Source organism: Sorex araneus, chromosome 11 (genome assembly GCF_027595985.1).
Source record: "Sorex araneus isolate mSorAra2 chromosome 11, mSorAra2.pri, whole genome shotgun sequence".
Classification (NCBI taxonomy): Eukaryota; Metazoa; Chordata; class Mammalia; order Eulipotyphla; family Soricidae; genus Sorex; species Sorex araneus.
In genome coordinates, this window is record NC_073312.1 from 13,173,103 (window position 1) to 13,197,088 (window position 23,986).

Consider the following 23,986-nt stretch of genomic DNA (forward strand, 5'->3'; position numbering starts at 1 on the left):
ACCAATAAAGGAACCATATTGTGAGGGAAGCCAACGCCACATACCACCAGGGGACAGTGCTGGAGAGGAGGTGGCTCAAGCAGCAGTGCAAATGCCCGATGCACTCCGGGACGGTGGCCAGCCGGGAAGGCCCGCCGGGTCCTCTGCCTCGCGCCTTCAGTGGTGAGCCCTCTGCTTTCCTACTGCCCTCACAAAGCCAAGCCCTCCCCCCACTCAGCCCTGGAGAAGTTTTCAGTCCTCTTGTTTATCCTTCAACAATGCATGTTCTAGAGTAGGGATCCTGCACTAGTGCAAAAAAGAAGGACCTGACAAGAGGTGAAGCGCCTTCTCGTATCCCCCGAAGTTCTGACGACACATCAGAAGTGATCGGTTTCTAAGCTGCAAAATTATCTCCTGAAATCTCCCGAATGGAAAATATGTTAGAAACAGACACATGGCTTTAGAGAGAAAATATTTATTCTATTTCTTGAAAAAAAATGTACAAAGCTTAAGAAAAGAGGCATTAGGCTTCTGATACAGTATAAACATAAATGCATCTTGTTTTCTCTGATCACAGGCTGTACAGCTCTCCCGAGCTGGTAACCAAGGCCACCGCACGCTTCCTCCAAATGAGCTTCTGGTTAATACATATGCTTGAAAGAGTTACCGAAGATAGTCTTGAAGTAAAGGTAGAAACTGTGCTGTATAAAAATATATTACTCTATTGGAAACGCTTAGAAATGCAAACTGATAAAATTCCTTTAGAACCAGACCATATTGAAATATTAATAGATGAACTTATAAATTAGATTTCATTTGGGTTTTTATCTTTAGAGAAAAAAAGCACGATCAAACTTTTGGAATGACAGATAATAAAATTGGTACAAACAGAACAACTCCACTCTGAGAAATAAAACCATGATTTTATCCATACAAAAGATGGTAAAAGAATGTTAGTCTCTAAAATAGAACCATTTATGATATGTTAAAATTTGAAAGTGATTTTATATACAGATATAAATATAAGCACATATGTATACAGATATAACACAAACTCTTCACACAGCAAACTCTGATTTGTCCAGAATTCACACCTACAGTAACGACAGCAATTAAAAACATTTCTAAACTGGCTCTCAACACAACACTGACAGTGAGAATTTCATAACAAAATACCAACCTATATGAAATATAACTAGAAAGGCATACTGCAAAGTACGTGGAGAAATTTAAAGTCAAATATTTTAAAGCATTCTTTAAACATACAGTATCTTCTTCCTATGGAAATTGTGATATTATCAAAAAACATTTTTTTTAATTACCATTTGTGCTCTCTCTCTCTTGCTTATGTAATGGCCCAGTCATTTCTCACTGGAACTTCTACAGAAGCTATGCTTTTCTTTTTTTCATTTGTGTTTTGGGGTCAGACTGGGCACTATTCAGGTCTTATTCCTCCTGGCTCTCCACTCAGGAATCATTGCTGGGGGTTCAGGGGTCATTCCAGATGGGTCCTGGGGATTGAACCCAGATTGGGTATTTGCAAGGTAAAAGCACCTTAGGCTGTACTATCGCTCCAGCCCCTACCCATGTTTTTAAAGAGAGAGAGGCCGAAGATGTGGTAAGCAAGTAGAAGCATTTTCTTAGAGGTAAATTTGGATGACAGGTCATACAAGCTAGCAGTACATTTAAACTCCATACAAGCAAAATCTTGTTACCTATTTGGTATAATGAACACAACATAGAATGAATATATTTCTAGTGCGACTAAAGATAATGACTATACATTCTAAATATGGAAAGAGAATATCATGGTAGAGTGCCTTTAAATATTCAGAAAAGCACCTGTCTTTTCCCTTCATTATAATAATCATCATCTAAAAAGCCTATACGCCTTAACAAAGATTGCTTATGAGTACAGCACTCCAGATAAAGAATTAGACAAATACTGTTTTAATTGGACATCTTTAAATCTCATGGCTTTCTCCCCACTATTTCTCAGTACTGGGAGGTTTAATTTCACTTTATTTGAAACATAAATATGTAACCAAGTTTTAAAGCAAATGTTAAAAGCAAATGGTAATAAATTCTATTTGTCTACTGAATGCATAGTTTGGAGTTTCAACATTAAAAAAAGGTCAATTTTTTTTTCTTAATTCTATTACTGAAAAACACCAGGTCTGTAAGTTAGTTGCTATTTAAAAAGGAAGAATTTCATACTATGTCCTGACCGTTAGGAAAATGCTTTGGAGCATGTGGCTGCTTTGTGCTCGTTAGTATACAGATCCTGATATAGGCAGTGGAACAGAGTAGAAGATGCTTGGGAGTCTTTCGTCTGTTCCTGGGGTTTCCGAGGGGACAATACGTCCTTTGGGTGCACTCAGAGCAACAGGCCAGCAGAGAGGGACACGCCAAGCAATGAATAACTAGCACAAGGCAAACATTCCACCAGTGCTGAGGGTTTTCACGTCCCAACAATAATTAAACCAAATCAGCTCATTACGAGACAGAGGTGAAGCCAAGGAGTGACCAGACGGTGCTGTGTGGCCAGCGGGCTGTCTGGCTGGAGGCCGCTGCCCAGCCAGCAGCTCAGAGCGTGAGAGGCCATGCTCAGCTGCTCACGGCTCTCGCTCTCTCTCTCTCTCTCTCTCTCTCTCTCTCTCTCTCTCTCTCTCACGCACACATTCCCTGAGCTCCAGCTTTTAATGTCACACTGTGTATTATCCTCTTGCCAGAAAATTGAGGGGGGGGACATGGGGAGGGGGGAACTTTGAATGACTTAGGACAAAAGAATGACTGGGTTAGTGTGAATTCCTTAAATAAACTATTGTGTGATAGGAGAGGAGGAAAGGAGAGAAATCTTGATTCATGGTGAACTTTAGTTCTGAAGTAGGACACTGCCAATACATTTTAGAGAATACTTCATTTGGGAGTTTAGAGTAGAATTTTGTGGCTAAATAAAGTAATTCTAATACTACTACTTAAATGAACCAAGGGGGCGGTGGGCACTATTCTTGATCAATGGCATTCAGCACTTTTATCCTTTTCAGGAACTGTGCTGGGATAACAGATTGACCTGGTGAAAATCTTCCCTGTTGGAGCGGTGTGGATTGGAATCACCGTGTGACGGAGTAGTGGTGAATACACCACTTGGTTATTTAGGAACCAAGGACTATGGGCTGTGTGTATATTTAAGACTGAAGAAGCTCCTTAGACTCTGCCTCAGCCTTGTGCTAGAAATTCAGCTACACATTATGACACTGTGTTTTAAAGATCAATGACATGAACATTGTTGCAGCTAATCCTCAAAAGCTATTTAATTCTTGAATACATTATTTTCCCGAGAAAGCCCTCTGGATACTATGTGAATTTCAGAAGGAGTAGAACCTCCTAATTTATGGGAAAGGAGACACAGACCTCTGCAGTTGCTGAAGGACAAGCATATATAATGCGAACTCCAAAGAGATGGATGAGGAGGTCCTTGGATTAGTGATTCTAGCTACACTAGGAAAGATGTCTGGAAGACGGACTTTGGGGGGCAATAAGGAAAACAACAAAGCAACTTCTCTGTACTCTGTCCTTTCAGAAATGGAGCTTCTGACTGTGCTGGTGTAACTGCTTCTAACTTGCGTGTGTCAAGAGATTCCTCACCAGGGAACTAAGTAAAAGATGACCTCATAATGCTGTGGTGAGGATAAAGGGAGTTGATATGTATATCCATCACTTTATTTAAATACTGCCACGGCTTAAGAAAGTCTTCCTAAGAAGAAAGAAGCACTTTTCACTCCACAGTTCGTTTTCATTTGACATCTAGGAGTAGGACCAGGAATAAAGTCCGTCTTCCAGACATCTTTCCTAGTTGAGCTAGAGCAACGAATGTGTCATTAACATTCTGAAGCTGTTTTCTCAGCTGTAAAATGCTACTTGTCTCATTTATTGATTACTCTGATGCCCCAATAAGGTGAAATGCAAGAAGGCACGTGGAAGATTTTGTAAAGCACCAGCAGGGCACGGTCCAAAAATGTGGTTCTGGGAACGTAAGTCTGGATCCTCTCAAAAGAACCTTATCACTCAAAATTCCAGGGCTTTACACTTAATCATCTACATATAAAACCTTAGGTATGGTTTTTTATTTTAAAATATCATCCATAATAGTGACATGCTTTACTATAAAACTGTCTTGAATTCCAACTTTAGGCATATTTTTCATAGATACGGGGCCTGAAAAGAAAATGCCATTTCAGTTTATGGAAGGTCGTAAATTCTTACTATCAGTATTACTAAGCCAGTCACCATAGCCATTTTGCTAATTACTAAATGCTTCACAACCCTTTTATTGAAGCCCTGCAGCACATTCCATAAGATGGGAATACCAGTCCCATTTTTTAGGGTGACTGGCAGTCAGGTGACTCCAGCCCACGGTAAAGTGTAAGAGTGAGCCCCTGTACCCAGTAGTTTCTGTCTTTACCAAATCACACACTTAGGAAAACTAATAGGCCAAGAGGATCCAAACTATGTTTTGATCTTTGGTAATAAATGTGACAAGTTTTTATTATACAGTAGGCCTTCAATATTCAATTCATTTTATCATGAAAACAAAAAAACTATCAATTTCGGGGGTCAGAGACAGTACATCAGGTATGATGCTTGCCTTGCGTCGGCCAACTGGGTTCAATTCCCCTGGCAAACCAGATGGTCCCCAAAGCACGCCAGGAGTGATTCCTGAGTGCTGAGACAGGAGTAAGCCCCAAGCATCGCTGGGTGTGATCCACAAACAAAACCCAAGACACCCTGTATTTTGGAGGGTGAGGTTAGGGACTTATTTGGAAAATAACACAATGCTCGTGAAAAAAAAAAAGACCTAGACCTGAGAAACAGAACTAAAATAAGAGCATCTGCAATTAAGCCTGAGACTCTCATTTTTCCAACTGTAGAGTAACTTATCTCAGAGACGCTATTAGTCAAAAGCATATTGACCACGAGAGAAACCTGTCTGAGATGTTTCTGGTTGGTCTTTTCATCTGTGCATGTGTAGATAAGTATATTTACAGACACTTGCCCACACAAATCAAGCTTTGGGGAGACTGTGTTAAGACTACAAGTTTTCTGCAGGCCTAATTATTATTATAAATATATTAACAGAATGGTTAAAGAATTTTGTTTTGGTTATTGAACTTTGCCAAAGGTACAGTTAAGAGTCATTGGAGTACCAGATCTTCCCTTATGAATCGATGAAATATTTGCTTATGACAGCATATCCAAGATAGGTACTTTCAGGGATCAAATCAATCTGAGTATGGATTCTGAAAGAAAATCTCTATTATTTGTGAAATGATTATCACAAAGGTATCATTTTTGTGATATCGTTGGGGGGAAAAAATGACTGCCAAGCCAAGAGGAAAATTTAGAGCCAAGAGTGAAGGTATTATGCAAAAGTGTATATGATAGAACATTACTGGTATTTAGGTGACAGTTATTAAAATCTTTTTTAAACTACCAGGGTCACAATTTATGTAGCACTGTCGTCCTGTTGTTCATCAATTTGTTTGAGCGGGCACCAGTAACGTCTCCATTGTGAGACTTGTTACTGTTTTTGGCATATCGAATACGCCATGAGGAGCTTGCCAGGCTCTGCCATGCAGATGGGATACTCTCGGTAGCTTGCCAAGAGGGATGGAGTAATTGAACCAGGATTGGCCGCGTGCAAGGCTAATGCCCTACCCGCTGTGCTATATCGCTCCAGTCCAATAATTTATGTAAGATAAGTAAAATTTAAACTAACATTACAGAACCAATATCACAGAAATAGAAGGGAAACAAAGATCGAGACTTTACAAAAAAAATAAATAAATAAACTCTAGTCCATATAAATACTTTTAACGTAAAAGCAATACAGACTGGTGATTGGGTAAGAATAAGAATGTTAAAAAGAACTACTTTGATATAGTCAAGAAAACTATAAGGTTTCAACTATCCTAAAACTCTTGTTCAGTCAAAGGGAATGTTATTAGATTCTAAAAAATACTTTTGATATATATAATACATAATGTATCTATATGCATGTTTATATATTAACATATTATCTGGTATTTCTGAATTAGTATGTTAAAACAGTGTAAACTTTTGGAGTCTGGGAAGGTTTAGGATGTTAAATAAAAGATTAAACAAATATTCTCATCCCGTCCAACTGGAAATAAATCAAACTAGATTTAAAGATGACTATGGTATGCTCTCTTCAAAGAGAATATTAATGTTATACAACCTTTTTTTTTCATAGAACATACTTTCCGTTGAGAGAAAAGGCTTATGAGGTAATTACATATAACTTTAAATAGAAATTCTTTCAATTTTACATTAGTGCATCTCTTAAAAGTAGGTTTAGCAGGACACAAATGAAATTGGTCATAAGATATGCATTTTCTTACTTCAGACATTTAGCTAATTCAAATGTAATAAGTATGTCAAATCTATTTTAAAAAATACAAGAGAATGGTAGAGATGATGGTGTTGGAAAATAACACTTGAGATTTAATACTGTGTGTGGAGAATGACTTATACACCAGACTGTCTATAAATATTTATTGGGTAAATAAATATGGTTCACCTGGTGTTTTTAAAATCTTGTATGCTGACTACATGATAAACATGATGAATTAGTTCTAGTCAAAACAAAAAGATGCTTTTTTTTTTTAAAAAAAGAGAAAGTATGACAACAATAAGAGCCATCACTATCTTCTAGTGACTTTTGGGGTGGGGAATAAAGACCCCTCACCCATCCCCACAAATAATATCATCAAATCACTGTATGTTCCAGCCTTAATACTTTAAAGAATACTGTATCAAAATAAATTTCACCTACCAATGGTAGAGAAATGTTCCACACTGAAATTTGAAGGATTTTTTTAATTGTGAATTTTGAAATTTGAAACTTTGAAGGATTAAGGCTTAGATGTGATTGAAAGGAAGAAGGTGGGACCTCCCAGTGGTGCTCGAGATCCCTCAGCCTCCACTGAGCCTGGTGGTCAGGGGTGTTTGTTCGAGCTAGGCTAGCGAGGGTGTGGGCTTTACCTTGCCCCGGGACCCTGCAGGGCGTGGGGAAGCTGTGGAGGGGGAGGGGACTGGGGGATGGGATGGGAGGACACACAAACTTGGAGGTGTTGGGGTGACAGCCCGGCCCCCTAAAGGTGACCTAAAAAAAATCACAATCAATGATTTTGGTTTAAATTCCAAATATGGGAACAACAAAAAGAAACAGAGATCCAGCCAATCCACCCCAAATTCTTACAAGTGAAAAGTCAATTTCTAAGTCAGCACACATGTTCATCGACATCGTTTTCAACAATGAATCCATCACTTGCTAACATCACGGTAATGTGTCCCTGAGTCCCACTGTCCTTGAAAGGCACGATATTTTGGGGGACTCATACATGATTTGGTAAAGACCATTCATTCAGAAAATAGTTAAAACATGAGTCTCTGTGTCCTAAACTCTATCTTTAATTTTTTCCTGTATTGAGTCATAAGGCATTACTAATGGTATGTTAAAATAGCAAATAACTTATCATAAAAATAGACTGAGATTCTCTTTTAAATATACTTAACATTTTTTGAAACTGTTGTTTTTTTTTTTTCCTTTTGGCTTAAAGCAGACCTTGAATGCAAGTGTCCTTCTATCAACATATGGAGTAAATCTTAGGCTAAAATTACTGTGAAATTTATACACTGAAGTGTGATGCTTGCTATTAATAAAAGTAGAAAAAGTGAGGTAAAATATTTGGTATCATTTTTGTTCAGTAATTTCTGTAAATCACAAGGTAATATACACCATAGTTTGTGTGTGTGTGTGTGTGTGTGTGTGTGTGTGTGTGTGTGGGTTAAGTCGTGTGCCAATAGCAGCAGAGATTACGTTAGCACGGTTCAAATGATGGGCAATGACTATCTGGCCCGTGGCCAGGTGAAGGTGTTTGCTTGTAAGAAATAAGCAGATGAGGAGCATGGCTTTATTAGAACCAGCTGCTGGAACTGAGCAACACATTTCTTGGTCCGCAGAAGCAGAGGCGCCGTTTCTTCCCGTCAGTCAGAGGGATGGGAAGTGAGGGTGGAGGCCAGGTGCTGCGGTGGCGGGGCTGCTAGCGAGGCAGCTAAAACGCATACCTGAGCTCTGCGGGGGCCACGCTGCCCTGCTGAGTGTCAGTGATTTGCAGAGGCTGCCGGAACAGGACTGCCTGCATCATGCAGGCGCTGCTGTCCGCGCTGCAGTAGTAGAGAAACACGCTGACCGATAACACAGCCTCCAGGGGCAAGCAGGTGCCAGGGAGCTCCAGGGAGATTGTTGGCTGACGGGAAAGGTCCTCAATTTCCCCGGAAGTCACCTGTCCTTGGAGAAGCCATTCATTGCCTAGGAAGTGAAAATGTATGAAGGCTGTGAAAAACAGGCAGGAGAGGAGAGAACTAGTACGGAGACTCGCTGCCTTCCCCACCAAGTGCTAACTGAACACACTTAGTGCCAGCCTTGTGCTCGGCGTGAAGGACCTGCGCTTCCCACGGCAACGCTCCTGGCCTGATGCTGCGGCAGAGCGGGAACACCTCTCCTTGCCTGAATATTGTCAAGCGTGTAACTGTTTCTCCTGAAATCAAACTGAATATTTAACTAGGATTAAAACTGGGGGAGAGGGCATACCAGGCAGTGCTCAGGGGCTAGTTCCAGTTTGATCCCTGGGTGATGTTCCCGGCAGTTTGAGCAGGGGTGGGGCGGGGGGGGGGGGGAAGAGTCCCTTTGGTGCCCCGGATAGAACCCAGGCTTCCTGTAAGTGAAGCTGTGCTCAGCCTGCTGTGCTCTCTCCGGCCCTGCTATATGTTCTTTTTCCTCTCTTTCTTTCCCATTTCCCTGCTCTACCTTCCCTTCCCTCCCTCCACCCGTCTATAAACCCCTTACTTCTAAAGTTAAAATGAAATCTATTAAATTCTTGAAATCATCCAGCTTTTTCTTTTTTCTTTTTTTCTGGCTGAGTCAACCTTCTCAGAACATCTGCCTCTCTACTAGTCTGCTCCATCTCTCCTTTTATTTATTACCTCTCGTACTCTGTGGTTTAAAGAAGAGTTAGGTTTGGGGAAAATATGTGAAATACGAGTAAGAGGGCGAGAAGCAAGGCTCTAAAGAGCTAAGTGCGGAAAATTTCTGCAGTAATTTTACTTTTCTTCACAGTTCTTGCCTTATTTCTAGGCTAAGAAATATTAATTATTTAATATTTGGTTTTATTACATCACATTTTAGCAGGGAATTTATTCTATTTCAACTCAAAACAGGAAAATAAAAACTATGCAACGTTAATGCTTAATTCTCTATGGAAAACAGAAAGAATTTCCTTTAGAAATAGTTCAGATTCATTACATATGCCAGAATGACTCATCTGTTAATAATTTCTTTGGCTTAAAACCTTTACATGAAAAGGTCATTCTAAGATTTAAAGATTTTTTCCATCTTTAAATAACCAGTCAGGGAGAAATAAACTGTCCTTTAATCACAGGTCGACAAATTGTCCTGATACAATAACTGTCAAAAACCTTGAATTGTTAGGATTCTTCCCTTAAAGTTTATTGGCCCTTATATAAGAAAAAAGGGGGCGGGGGCTGACATCCTCAGCAAATGATAAAACAGCTAAGAATATTCTCTAGCGACAATGTCACTTCTCCTGAATACTATCTGCACTTTGGAGCCCAAAGACTCAACAGACTTAAGTGCTTGAGAGTTGCGTATGTTGATTTGTGAACAGGCAATTTTAAACAATCGAAATGCAATTTTAAAAGTCGATGCCGTTACTTGCACAGAGAAATTAAACCAGCAGTAACATCCCCTGATGTTCTTGGAGGAAAGACCCAGACACCCGCTGCAGTGAAACTCCGGGGACCAGGACTGCCCAGGACCCGAGACTTCTGGCCACGCAGACAGCTCTGCGTGCCTGCCAAGGAACGTGTGGTGCAGCCCTGGGACTGGAGGTGGCTTGGCCACAAGCTCAGTCACCCCAGGGCCGGCCTCGCCCGAGGTCACGCTGGACCCTTGACGTGGACCCTGAGATGGGGCCGCAGTAGCGGAGGCGCTGCCGTGAGAACGAGCGAAGGTGGGGAGGCAGACGATGGGGACCCGGGGAACGTGGCAAGGACAAGCGTGTGAGAGGGAACGAGGAGAAGTCAGGGAGGAAATGGAAGATTGAGTGAGAACATGTGAAAGAGCGTGGGAGACTAGGGGAGGAGATCCCGAAAGACAAGAAGTCGGAATCTCGTCCGGCCACGGATGCCACAATTGAAACTCGTCCACTTTATTAGAGATATTAGAAAGCACTGCTCTAGGGACAGCAGGAAGCCGATTCCCTTTTGAGAACTAATAAAAGAGCTAAGTTCATACTGTGATTCAAACACACACACTTAAAATCTTTACATAATTTACAGTAACTGAATACTTTTGAGAATAGCCTCAAACAGGAAGTACTTTTAGATTAAAAGATGGCAAATTAGTGAGTGAGGACAAAGGCGCTGCTTGGATGCAGCCCATACTAATTCATTTGTATTCAATTACATAGCCTTCAACAATGTTTTATTCTTCTAGTTCAATGGCAAACTTTGAAGCTATGGTCTGGCACCCAGTTTCTTGTAGTAAGCAAGTAATGGGGCTCAAATTCTATGCCTGGCATCTCTAAAGAAGAAAATACAGCTCCAGGCTTAAGAACTGGTAAATCAAGTCTTAATGATACCACTGAAATAAAATAAACAGAAATCGAAAGGTCCTAGGCATTTATTTGATAGATGCCATGTGGAAAAAAGGAAAATGCCACTTAAAAAAAGCTCCAAAGAACCGAACTGGAAAGAGCCAATGTCAGGTTTCTTCAGTAGAAAGACAACAGTGTTTGTTTCATTGTTCTTTAAAAAAATACATGCTGAAAAGAAAAAAGTCAATGTAATTCTTTAGAAAAGAATCTGTGAAATTTATGCCACTTGATTAACGAGGAAGGTGTAGTGGCAAATACAATTAAAACCGAAGTAGGCAACAACCAGGGACGTGGTCCAAGAAAAGGAACTCTCATTCGCTGCTGGTGGCACTGTGAGATGGTTCAGCCTCCGGGGAAGACAGTGTGGGGATGTTTCAAACAATCAAGACTGACGCTTCCACCCCACGCTGAGATTCCACTCCTGGGCATCCCCCTCAAGAACAGAAAACCCTTTACTTGAAGGGACACTCACACAGCAGTGTTCACTGTGGCACTGTTTATAACAGCCAAGACCCGGAAACGAGAGATAAGTGATCAAGAAACCGCAGCCTCTGCCCACCACGGAACACTATGCAGCGAGGAGAAAAGACCAACTTTTGCAGTTTGCTACACCTTAGATGGAGAAGTCAGGCCAAGTGAAGGGAGCCCGGAAGAAAGATAAAACAAGCATCCACGATCCCACTCCTACCCGGAGGATACAGGAACAAAGCGCGGGACTGACAAGCCCCCAAGGGCACAAACCCTGTGACATGACCACCAGACCGGGGGACGGAGGAGGCTAAGGACAGGGGCAGGAAGAGCCCTTGGGAGCACAGAGGGACCAGGGAGCCCGGGGGCCGGCCTCGGTGCGGCAGCAGTGCAAGCGTAAGGCGACGGCAGCGACACTATTGTAAACTCTGAGACCTCAAGCAAAACGATTGGGAAGGGAGGAAAGAAATCTCTGCAGCCTTTTAATTGGGGGGGGGGGTGAGGAGAAGCAATGGACGGTTTGTTTCACCCAATGGAAGCAAGTTAAAGGGGCAATTTCTGGGCTGCACCTGGGAGCATTTCCTTCCTCTGTGAAGAGGTTAAGTGAATGACATTTTCTTCAACCCTTGAAACAACCGAACAAGCAGAACTGGACGGGGACCCCAGATGCTGACCGACGACAGTCTCCGCAAGCCCACACACTGCAGCAGAGAGGAGCTGCCCGGCGGCCAGCCCGCAGGCCTCTCCTGCCACCCGCTCCTCCCTCTTCTTATTAGGCTGCTGCCTTTCTGTGCAAGGGCTGGGGACTGAGCTCCCGGCCTCACACATGCAAGGCAAGTGCTCAACCCCTGAGCTAAGTGCCTGGGCCCTGAGCCTCTCCTTGCTCTTTGGTCCTCCTTCAAGACACCCTCACTCTCTCTCCCTCTCTCCCTCCCTCTTCCTCTCCCCTCTCCCTACACTAATGGGCTTATTTCTGGCTATATGACAAAAACAGAGGTATTCAGGAAGAGCTTCCTGTTTAGACTTCTGAATGACACCCCAGACTCCCTCCTGTCACAGCTGCCCACATGCCGGCAGACCGGCCGTGCCTGGTACTGCCAGCCACCTTCTCTCGGGTTCTGAAAGATCCCCACCCCTACCACCTACCATCGGTTCTTTTCTCTATTGGACCTTGGCCATCAAAGTAACCCATATGCTGGTCTCTCAATTCCATTTTTCTCCTTTTAGCAACTGCTCTATTTTCTCCTTTTAGCTAAACTGAAAGAGTTGTCTCTGCTGTCTTTCGTTCTGCTTCTTATGTTCTATTAAAAAACAAAAAAACCAACAAAAACCAAACCTTAAATAGGTATTTCCGCCATTCCACTCAGCAAGTTCTGGTTGAGGACATCAATGAACAATGCCATTAAATCAATGATGGATTCTTTGTCCTTCTCTTACTTGATCTACCATTAACAACCCGACACAGCTGGGCACTCGTCCCTTAAATACCAGCGCTAAGACATTCCAGGAAAACTATACTATCTTGGCTTTGCTCCTTGCATACTCATTCTCTGGTTTTCATTGCTGGCTCCTCTTCTCTTTGCTCTCTCAACTTGGAGTAATCTATGGCAGATTACTCAAGGTAGAGTCTACAGCCAAGCACAGAAACACATCAAAAGGTTTAGAAACGTTAGTGACACCCAGCTGTGTCATCAGTAGCTTTGCATTTTATATGCCACTAAAAGTAACTTGATTTTCAGGGTAACACAATTCTAGAGATTGTTTGGGATGGAGGAATATAATGGAAAACTTGCTGAACCAAGAACCAGCAGAAAATGGGTTCAAATTCCACTTTTCACTAAACTCAGGATATGCATTTGGGTAAATCACAATCTCTCGGAGTCATTAAATAAAGGGTTTCAAATAGGGTCTTTTGGTCCCTTTGGCTCTAATATTCAAGTTCCAGTCGTTCTGTAACAGCAGCACTCTGCTGCATCCCATACCGAGTGTGTCTAGGGACCCCCAGATTAGCACTGGGGTGACCCACACTGTTCTTTAATAAAACGAGAAAGCATTTCAGAGAGTACAGAGAAGTCAAGTGGGGGCTTAAATCTGCACTAATATATTTTTTTTCCCCACTTAACTTCCTTAAAGTGCTGTCAAGCTACAGAGTAAATACATTACATAACAAATGAGAATAAAGATCAAGAATTTATGGAATTCTAACATAATCTGTCTCATACCTTCGGCGTTCAGAAACCAGGAACTGGGGGCTCCTCCAGTTAGCTTTGTCCCCGGGGGGAGGTCGAGGCTCAGCTTGAGCTGAAGTGTCTGGCCTGGAGATGCAGCCACGGGGGAAAGTGTAACGCTTGGAGCAGATTTAGGTAGTTTGGGTAATGTCTTTGGTTTTTCTACTGCTAACGGGCCATCTACTGTGACGTTTCCGGATTTGAAAACTGGAAGCTAGGAAATTAAAAAAAAAAAGTTTATGAAAACAGAAGTACTTGATAGTAAAGAGAGTTTTTAAAAAGATATGAATAGAAAAGTGAGTTTTGTACCAATGAAACCGAGCTGTCATTCTAGCCTGAATTAAACTACATGGAAATGTCCTCGTGATTATTTTGTGGATTCAGAAAAATTATTTCCTGGGCACAGGTGATACACCAAGATGTGGTCTAAAACTTCTGTTAGAGGACATGCCCTTTTCTTTAAACGCTGACAAGAACATGGACTTAAGCTTCTTTCAAGCATATTTCCCATGGCTCAAGAAAACGTGGCTTCTAAAGCCTCTCTGGGAATTTCATTAGGTAGAAGCTTCACTGTAGGAAACAAAGGCTGCACATCCAGGGCCAGGGGGTGATGAGGGGGCGGTGTTGGGGAACAAGACCCGATCACACAGCAGGAGTCACCGAGTGCGTGGACTTGTGTGCATTTAGAAAGAGATCTCTTCTTTTTCTCCACAAAGTTCAGATTCTCTCTAGCTTCCAGAACCTTCCTTAATTTCTCGCCACCAATGAAAAGCTTTACTGTACAGATAAACCCTCCTGGAAGGAGGCTCTGTAACTCCCTGCTCGACTGTCACCCCAGGGATGCTGGGCCTGGGTATTCCTGCCTTGCTCCGTGGCTGTCAGCATCCCTCTTCAAAGGATACCCTGTAACTAAGATTACTCACCACAGACAGGGTTTTTGTTTCCAAATCCATCACTTTAATCTGGTGGTTGTTGGTGTCTGCTACATACAGTAACTGACCATTCTCTCCAATACATAAGCCTCCAGGCTCATTAAAAGTTGACTCGGTGAAACAGGAGTGGATAATGTTACTGGCCTCTCCAGTTCCTGCTAATGTTGTACAGTTTTTTGTTTTTGGATCCACAACTTTAATCTAAAAGAGAAAGGAAAATGTATATACTTGAAGGTCAATCTTATGTTTGTGCAATGAAAAGTATACTATCAAGTCAGCTAGCAAATTCTGCATTCTTTATCAATCTCATAAAATTAGGCATTTCTGCATTTCTTAAACAACACAAATTCAATTTATAGTCCAAAAGGAAAATAACATATTTTGAGAACTAAAAACTATGTACAATGCTCTCTTAACACCTTTTTCTTCTAGAATCATCTTTGATGACATTACTTATGAAATTAAAATTTAAACTATTTTTCCTTTATGATGGGACACACTTTCACAGCTGAATTTTCTTCTGAAGAGCACCTAACATTGAGAATTTTCTGCTTATGCTGTTAGGCTTAATGATCCCTTGTTGTGTCTCCATCATGCTAACTTTATGATCTCTTGGCACAAAGCATTTTTCCCCACTAATTATTTTTTAAAAAAGAATGCAATCAAATGGGTAGCTTAATAGTCAATGCATTAGAGACAGCATGGAAATGCTTCCTAAAATGGATCTGCAAGCAAGTCATCATAATAGTCAAAAATGTTCGCCTGCTGGTTGACACACTAATTTCTCTATCTGCTTTCCCTTTCATTTACTGAATGTGCAGCTTTGAGAGGTTATAATTCACAATCTGTAGCTACGGTGATTTGAAATTTTTGAATCCTTTGCCCGGCTGACGGTACCACCATCATTTCAGGAGGGAGAAAGCTTCTAGAGAGAGCTGTCAAAGTCTGTTATTCCTCTATTTCAGAGTGGCAGCTGGAGGAGGCTCACAAATTATTTAGCATTTTAAATACACATATGGAAGAAAGGCAGGCTGTCACGTGACTCCGCCAAGACTCACCTTGTGATTATAAGAGTCAGCCACATAAAGCAAATTCCTTTTTTTATCCCAAGTGACTCCAAGTGGGTGCTGAAGCTTGGCATTGATTCCTACTCCATCAACATCACCAAAAGCAAACAGATTCTGAAAAGAAAAAGAAAAGAGTGAAAGAAAGAAAAGAAATAGCATGTATTAGAAATTTTATAGTGTTTTATATGGGTGGAAGATCAAAATTAAATGGCTGTGTATGTGACTAAAGGGGGAAGAGGTGTAATCTTGTAAAATAGGGTTGGGCATTTGATTCAAATTAGGAAAGAAATAACGGCAGTGCTCTAGACCAGCATCAGGTTGTGGTGTTTGGTAGTTGGATTCACAATAATTACACATCTGCTCAGAAACAGGCCAACTCTACTCTACAGCAAACATTGTATTCGCATTCTTCTAATCTCTCGGTAATCAACATTTATCCTCCCCTTTCTCAAAGTCTCAAATGTGAGTGACGGTTAAGACTAAGTACCGTAAATTCATGTTTGCCAGACGGTTCTCTTACTTGGGTTTCTGCCTGTTCCCATTGCCTTTGGGTGGGTTTACTTTGAAATCCAAAGGCGCTCGCTCAGCTCAAAGTTCTGGGCCGTGCCTGTCCCCACAACAGCAAGCTGGCTCGGAGCCTGGGCGTGGGGGGCCAGGAAGGGGGCCCCGTACCATGGGATCGCGCTCTCCGCCCACGAGGTGCCTGACAGCTCCATCCTTCAGGGAGACGGTTCTCACGGTGCTGCTCTCGCTGTCAGCCACAAACAGGCAGCTCCAGGGGTCTTCAGAGGCCAGAGACAGGCCAGAAGGTTGGGCAAAGCCTGCCTTGTGAGGATAGGCGTTGTTTCGATTCTCCTCATTCCCACTTCCAGCAAACCGGAGGCATGTTCCCTTCTTCAAGTCACTAAAAAGGGCAAATTTCACACAGGGAGGCAACGTTGGTCTGATTAAAGCATCGGGGAAATGAACGTCCAGCGTGGTGTTGGCCCTGGTACTCTGTGTTCGGTTTGGTTATTAAACAAGTGAAGGTGAGTGAGGAACCCAAAGGCGACTGCCAAAGGGGCAGGGAAATCTAATGATGGTGACCACTGAACTCGGCCAGTCAGTTCCACTATAGTTTTTCCCACTCATTAATATATTTACTCACTATGTAGAAACCTTTCTACTTTTTTTTTTCCTTTGGCTTGTTTTTGGGCCACACCTGGCTGTGGTCAGGGCTTACTCTAGGCTCTGAGTTCAGGGATCACTCCTGGCGGTACCATATGAGATGCCAGGAATTGAACTCAGGTTAGCCACATGCAAAGTAAGGGCCCTTCCTGCTGTTCTAGCTCTCTGGTCCCCAAACCCTTCTACTTTTTTTGTGGGGGGATAAATGGAAAACTGACACTTCTCAGCAACCAGAAATGAAACCCTGACAGGGCCGGGATGCTTGGAACAGCGCTCATATCACTGATGGGAGAGCTTTTACTTTTTGGGTGTGTGTTAAGATGCCGCGTCAACCTGACCTCTTTTTAGCTGCTGTCTAGGGGATCCAGCTCCCGAGGGGTCCTGTTGCCCAGGCTGCTGCCCTCCGTGCTGGCTATCGCAGCGCCTCCTCCCTGGCCTGGCTCCTGGTCCCATCCCACTGTACACATGGCCAGGAGTCTTTGAAAAACCCCGGAAACAAGCCTCGTCGTGCAACTTCCTAGAAGCATGGAGGATAATGTTCAGATCCCTGCAAATGGTGACCTGACTTCTACTGAGGACAGGAGCGCCCTTACGTGCTTGTCAAGCCTCCACTCTCTCTCCTGCTTATTCCTCGATCAGCCTTTAGGTTCAGAGCTTCTTCCAGGAAGCTTTCCTTCTACCTCAGATCTTAATGGCACTGGGCGACCCTTATTTTCATGAGGAAATTTCTATAAAAGGACGACCGTAGGGGCCCCCTTCCCGCACAGCCCTTATACTGTCCGACAGAGTTCCGACTCTGATCGGATGCTCCCCCGCCCCCCACTGAGGGCAGAACCCCCATCTCTTTCTTTCATTTCTGATTCAGAAAGCTCATCATTTCATTCCCAGCACGGAGCATGCGTAATAAAAATCTGTGAGACAAATGACCACCTGGAATATCTGGGATTTGACACTACAGATGTAACTGCTCCTTTCCACTGGTAAAGGGTAACGGAGATGACACCCATTCCCCGTCTGTGCGGGCTGTTCTGTCTGGTCTCCGGCTGTCCCCCGTTTGCTTATTCTGCAGACACACGGCGCCAGGCACAGGCGCGCAGGAATGACGGGGCAAGGGATTGTCCCTTTGCTGGGCAGGAGGAAGCAGGGATGTCAACAACCAAGGATGCTCACAAAACTGTGGAGCCGTCACAAGGAGGAAAGGGAACGGAGCGCAAGAGCAGACAGAGCGTGGAGAGAGGACCGAGCAGGGAGAGAGAGATCAAAACAACAATGAGGTGTCATCTCACACCACAGAGACTGGCCCACATCCAAAAGAACAAAAGCAACCGGTGTTGGCGTGGATGTGGGGAGAAAGGGACTCTCCTTCACTGCTGGTGGGAATGCCGACTGGTTCAGCCTTTTTGGAAAACAATATGGATGATTCTCGAAAAATTAGAAATTGAGCTCCCGTTTGACCCAGCAATACCACTCCTGGGAATATATCCCGGGGAGGCAAAAAGTTATGGTAGAAATGACATCTGCACTTGTATGTTCATTGCAGCACAGTTTACAATAGCAAAAAATCTGGAAAAAAAAACAGAGTGCCCAAAAACAGATGACTGGTTAAAGAAACTTTGGTATATCTATATAATGGAATACTATGCAGCTGTTAGAAAAGATGAAGTCATGAAATTTGTATATAAGTGGGTCAACATGGAAAGTATGTAAAGTGAAATGAGTCAGAAAGAGAAAGACAGACATATAAAGATCACACTCATCTGTGGAATATAATGTAACAGAATGGAGACTAATACCCAAGAGTAGCAGAGATAAGGACCAGGAGGTCTGCCCCACAGCTTGGAAACTGGCCTCACATGCTGGGGGAAAAGGCAGCTGAAATAGAGAAGGGAACACCAACCAGAGGATGTTGAGAGGACCCATTCGAGTTGAAAGATGTGTGCCGAAAGTAGACTATAGACTGAACGGGACGGCCATTCAATACCTCTATTACAACACCCAAAAGGAGAGAGAACAAAAGGGAATGCCCTGCCGCAGAGGCAGGGTGGGGTGGTGGGGGATGGCGTAGGGGTGGTAGGAGGGATACTGGGAACATTGGTGGAGGAGAACAGGCACTGGCAGAAGGATGGGTAAACAACCACTGTATGACTGAAAGTTTGTAAGTTTGTAACTGTACATCACAGTGATTCACTAATAAAAAATTAAAAAAAAAAAAAGGAAGGGAGGGAGAGAACAAACTGCCCGATGGAGCCAAAACTACAGACGAGCTGCCAGTTCTCCCCGAAGCATCAGGAAGGTCCATGGCAGAGTTTCCCACAGTGGACAAGGCTGCCCCCCGAGGGTGCTGGAACAATGGTGCGGGGTGGCGGCAGGGTGGGGCGTGACAGCAGCTTCAGGTGCAGATGTGGGGGTGAGGGTGGGGTTCTCTTTGTCGGCTGCAAGAAGGTGGATTTCCAAGGAGGCGCTGTGACTTTTTTCCCCCCTGAGAGGATCAGAGGGTGATGTAACTGTGGCACCTCTGACCCACAGCGAAGACGACCAGACCCCGTGGAGAAATGTTTTATCTGGTGCATCCCCACCAGAGGCAGCCAAGTTGCGGACTTGGGTTGTGTTCGTCACACACGTGATTGTTTCTAAGACGGGCTCAGGAGGATGAAAGCAAGGAATCGACTCAGAAGATACCGCGACTCTCCGGGGCAGCTCAGAGGCGGTGGCGGTCCGGGTTCCAGTCTCAGGCCCGAGCACACCGCAGAAGCCCACACGGCACAGCGTGCTCAGCAGGGCCGCGCGGCTGGAACACGTGGCGGGGAGCGGGCACACGGCCTGCTGTGACAGAAGCCCCCGAGACACTCCCTGTTCTCTTTCTGGATGCTCGGTGGGGGACTGCTCTGCCCTGGGTCCTTGATGTGAGGTGTGGCCAGGAGAGCAACTGAGGAAACCCGAAGAGCAGACACTTGAGTCCATTTGGGGTCAGAAGCTTTATGTGGCGGTGAGCAACTTGCCACCTGTTCTCTCTCTCTCTGTCTCTCTGTCTCTCTGTATCTGCCAGGATGTCCGGCAGGGCTCCAGAGGGGAGACCGTTTCCTCAGCTGGCCTGGCAGCGCTGAGTGCCCGTGTGAATCTGCACGAGTGAGTAAGAAACGGTCTTGCTTAAAGTCACTGACAATAATGATTGTACAGGCGGCCAGACCTTGCCCAGACCGGCAAGAGTGTTGCGAGGGCGATGACAATGGGGAAGGGAATTCTGTCAACTCTGGAGGGAGGAGAGAGAGAGAGAGAGAGAGAGAGAGAGAGAGAGAGAGAGAGCAGACAGACAGAGAGACAGACCCCCACTTACTTCTTCTTGGGGAGGCGGCCATCGTCCAGCAGGAGGGCCCAGATCTGATGCGTCCCGGCCATGGCGATCCAGAGAACGTCCTCCTTCTGGGACTCTGAACCTTTGGAGCAAAGAAACCCAGTTATCGTCAGGACGCCTGGCTGGCAGACGCACTCGGACTGCCTCAGGAGCTGCCAGCTAGCGAGGGCGGCAGTAAGTTAATAGGTCGCTGCGGAAAAGAAAATACAGTGTTGAGAGTTGCTTTTGAAACTTTTCCATTTTCCATGCGAAGCGACTACCTTTTTTAGACTTAAACTATTTACTGCCACGATTTCCACAGAAATCTAAAGGACGTCCCTCTGTATCCCTTGGCACAGTATCTTTAAATATTTGGTTTTTTTTTTTTTATGTGACAAGGAGAATGAGCGGGCACACTTCCAAAGAAACTCTGCCTTTTAAATATCTCACACCAACCACCTCAATGGCATGCAGGCTCTTTAAGCAAACAGGGGACTGTCCGATAGCTTAAGAAATGTAGAGTTCCACCATTTGCTTTTAGATTGAGACTCATATCACGTCTTTACTCTTTCCAAAAGATAGAAATGACAAGCAAAAAGGAAAAAAAAAAAAGCTGAGTGCTGTAAATCACAACATAGCAGTTTACTCAAATTTATGATAATTCTTTTTATAGAATAATGTTACAAACTATTACGAAGTGACACTAGGACTTCTCAGATGAATCCTATTGAGATACCAAATTATTTTCATGTCAGCTACTCTAAGGTTACCTTCACACATAAGACATTTTAATTACAAAAATTTGGCCAGGAATATCGTCTGCTCAAAACAAAACTCTGCTAAGGGGATTTTATTTGCATGTTCCTTAAACTCCAGCCATTGGTTTCCAGAGGACGTTTTTCTTCCTTGCCTATGGTCAGGTCCATCCTCCAGAGGCCTCGTGACTTTCCAGGGCCACCAAGGCAGGACACAAAGGACTGGGAAGCTGAGCCCAACAATGACAGAACATCTCTGTCACGTGTCGTCTCTTTCTGCTTTCCTGTCACACCGTGAGGAGAGTCAGTCCATCAGCTCTTCCGCGGGCAAATGTTTTTATGAACGTGAACAGTTATTACAAAGAACATGGGCATCTGGAGAGTCTAGATGACTCTCCAGATTCTGGAAAGCTGAGTCTGCTGAGTCAGGAGCTTTCCAGAATTAGTCTGCCTCGGTTCTGCCCCCGCCATGGGAAGTCAGTATGCCAAGGGCACGTTCGGAAAGCCAGATGAGCGAGGGCTGGCTCCAGGCACCACCCGGAAAGGCTCCCAGGCCCCGCGCCTCCAGCCACAGGGGACGAAGCCCACACTGGCAGAGGACGCGTGTGTGCCGTCCTCTGCGGAGGCAGCTTAGGCAAAGCGGTAGCTCCCCCGCAAGGATGGACGTAGGGCAGGGACGTTTCTGCCATCAAAGCTTTGCTTTGGCACAAGGAGTATGAAGATTAGACATTAAAGTGCAATTGTCAGAAAACGACATTTGAAGACTTCTGCTATGATGAAGGAGAGCTGTACTGGGATATAACTGAGTGAAAGACCAAATCACGTCTCCACCAGCTTGTCCTTTGACTAAACCAGTCCCTGGGGTCAGAGCACCGGCACAGTCAGTAGGGTGCTTGCCGTGCAGGCAGCCAACCCTGGCATCCCATACGGTCCCCTGAGTTCAATCTCCGGCATCCCATATGGTCTCCGAGCACCGCCAGGAGTGATTCCTGAGTGCAGAGCCAGGAGCCACCCCTGAGCATTGCCGGGTGTGGCCCCCAAAGCTAAATAAACCAGTGGAGCTCCCCATGGCCTGACTGCGCAGGCAGCCATTGCTGTGCTGTGGTGAAGGGTGCAGCTCCTTCCCTCAGAGGCCCGGGGAGTTCGGAAAAGCAGAGAGGCAGAGGCGGAGGCAGGTCACAGTCCGGGTGCGTAAGACTCCACGCACCAAGCACCGCCGACCGGGCTGGCCAATGAGCGCGTCTGCCATGTTCAAGGCACTAAGCTAAAAGCACCCGACCAATCCCTTTAATAGCCTAAGCAAGCAGCACGATCGCCCCTATTATGTAACAAGCCTGAATCTCAAAAGAGGCGAAATCATTTACTGAAACGTACACAGCCGCACCTGGCCCAGGGGCCGGGAACGAGGCCAGCCCTGCAGCCAGGCAGTGGTCAGATCTGAGCGAAGGACGCCAGCCAGTAACTGGAGGCTGAGCCTCACCTTCCCCCCACCTGCCTCTGGCCTGAGGCCTCCTGGGCCCTGGCATCAAGGGCCAGCTCACACTCCCAGGTGGGACCAGAAAGAGGGCTCTGACGGGGAGGACGAGGGCTGTCCACACCAGGAGGTGAAGCCGGGCTCCCTCGTCCCGCCCTTCCCTGCAGCCTCTGAAACAGCCGATGGCTGAATAAGCCCTTGCAACTGTTTCCCGGAGTCCCTTACTTTGCCATGTTTGGCTTGGGTCAGCTCATCAACATCTCACGGTGACTTTTATGTTGAGACTCACACAGCAAACACTTTCCTAGTTCTGTGTGCTGGTTCTCAGTGCCGTTCATATGCTCATGCTTATGCTTCTCCACCATCTCAGGGTAGCTCCTATTAGCATCTTCAGTTTAGCAGAGGAGGCGACGCAGTCCCACCACCACTAGGATGTGAAGCTGGCTGACACCCAGAGGCTGTGGCCGCAGAGTGCTTCTAACTGCCGGTCCATCCCATCGTTCCCCACGCCCCGACCCTGCCACATTTCACTAGGGAGGGAGGACTCTGTTCACGCGAATAAACTGGGATTTTAAGAAAGACAAGTCTGGGGCTGGAGCGATAACACAGCAGGTGGGGCATCTGCCTTGCAAGCAGCTGACCCAGGTTCGATTCCCAGCATCCCATATGGTCCCCCGAGCACCGCCAGGAGTAATTCCTGAGATTCCTGAGTGCATGAGCCAGGAGTAACCCCTGTGCATCGCCGGGTGTGACCCAAAAAGAAAAAAAAAAAGAAAAGACAAGTCTGGCACATACAATGTCTATCAAACTAACAACAGAGTGATAATTTATACTGTTCATTCTGAATTTTGAAATCTAAAGCACACAGTTCTATCACAGAGGATAATAGTTTTGTTCCTTCTAAACAAGAATCAGACAATGATAAACATTTAAAATTAGAAGTGCACTTAGTTATCACTGACTTTCAGGAGGCACAAATGAAAAAAGAAAAAACAACACCAACCAAAAAACCAGTGCCAAAAGCACAAAAGATTTTGGAAGCATTTTAAAAAACAAAATCCTCACAATTATCAGTGAGGATTAGTGAAAGAGTTTCAGAAGGCAGGAATAACAACCAGCAAATGAAATATAAAATGAATAAAAAATTACCTGCAATCCAGCTTTTAAATATCGCATTACTTTAAGCTACTATGACCAAAATAAATCCCACTGACTCTTAAGAGCATCTGTGAAATTTTCCATTAGCGTAAATAGTTTTGTTTTATTTTTTTTTCTTACACGATTTCTAACCTTCTGAAGCCTGTTACTCTCAGGGTTCAGGCCTTGGCCTTGCTCGTGGTCACCCAGGTTTGTTCACCACATTAAGGCCCTCTGGACACTGCTAGGTTGGAGCCCTGAGCACACAGCAGGAGTAAGCCCAAGCCCCCAACCAGAAGTAAGTAAATACATACAATAAAACCCAGCCCCAGCCCAATTCTTGATAAACGGAGTCAACCTCCCATAATACTGGCAGCCGCTATAGTTCTCTGCAAGATGACTCACATATAATAAAAAATGAGAAGATGCACATAAAAGTAAGCAAAACCAAGCATACCCTCCAGACATAGCAAACTGCTGAAAACCAAAGGGGAAATCCTGGGGGCAGCTTGCGGGGGCTGGTGAGTGGAGAAAGGGGACACTCTATGGACAAAGCACTGTGGCACTGTAGCACTGTCCTCCCGCTGTTCATCAACTTGCTTCAGTAATGTCTCCATTGTGAGACTTGTTGTTACTGTTTTTGGCATATCGAATACGCCACGAGGAGCTTGCCAGGCTCTGCCATGCG

General features: G+C 44.6%; 1 protein-coding gene across 1 annotated transcript in view; it reads right to left on the reverse strand.

The window, feature by feature from the left end:
- Positions 1–438: 438 nt before the first annotated feature.
- Positions 439–23,986, reverse strand: part of NHLRC2 (NHL repeat containing 2) — a 61,666-nt gene continuing 38,118 nt past the window's right edge. The window contains exons 6-11 of the mRNA XM_055119223.1: positions 19,936–20,035; positions 16,107–16,338; positions 15,426–15,548; positions 14,359–14,568; positions 13,430–13,649; positions 439–8,374 (exon numbers count right to left, since the gene is read on the reverse strand). Coding sequence (XP_054975198.1) covers positions 8,118–8,374; positions 13,430–13,649; positions 14,359–14,568; positions 15,426–15,548; positions 16,107–16,338; positions 19,936–20,035 — 1,142 coding nt within the window. The 3' untranslated portion in view covers positions 439–8,117. The remainder of the gene's footprint in view (positions 8,375–13,429; positions 13,650–14,358; positions 14,569–15,425; positions 15,549–16,106; positions 16,339–19,935; positions 20,036–23,986) is intronic.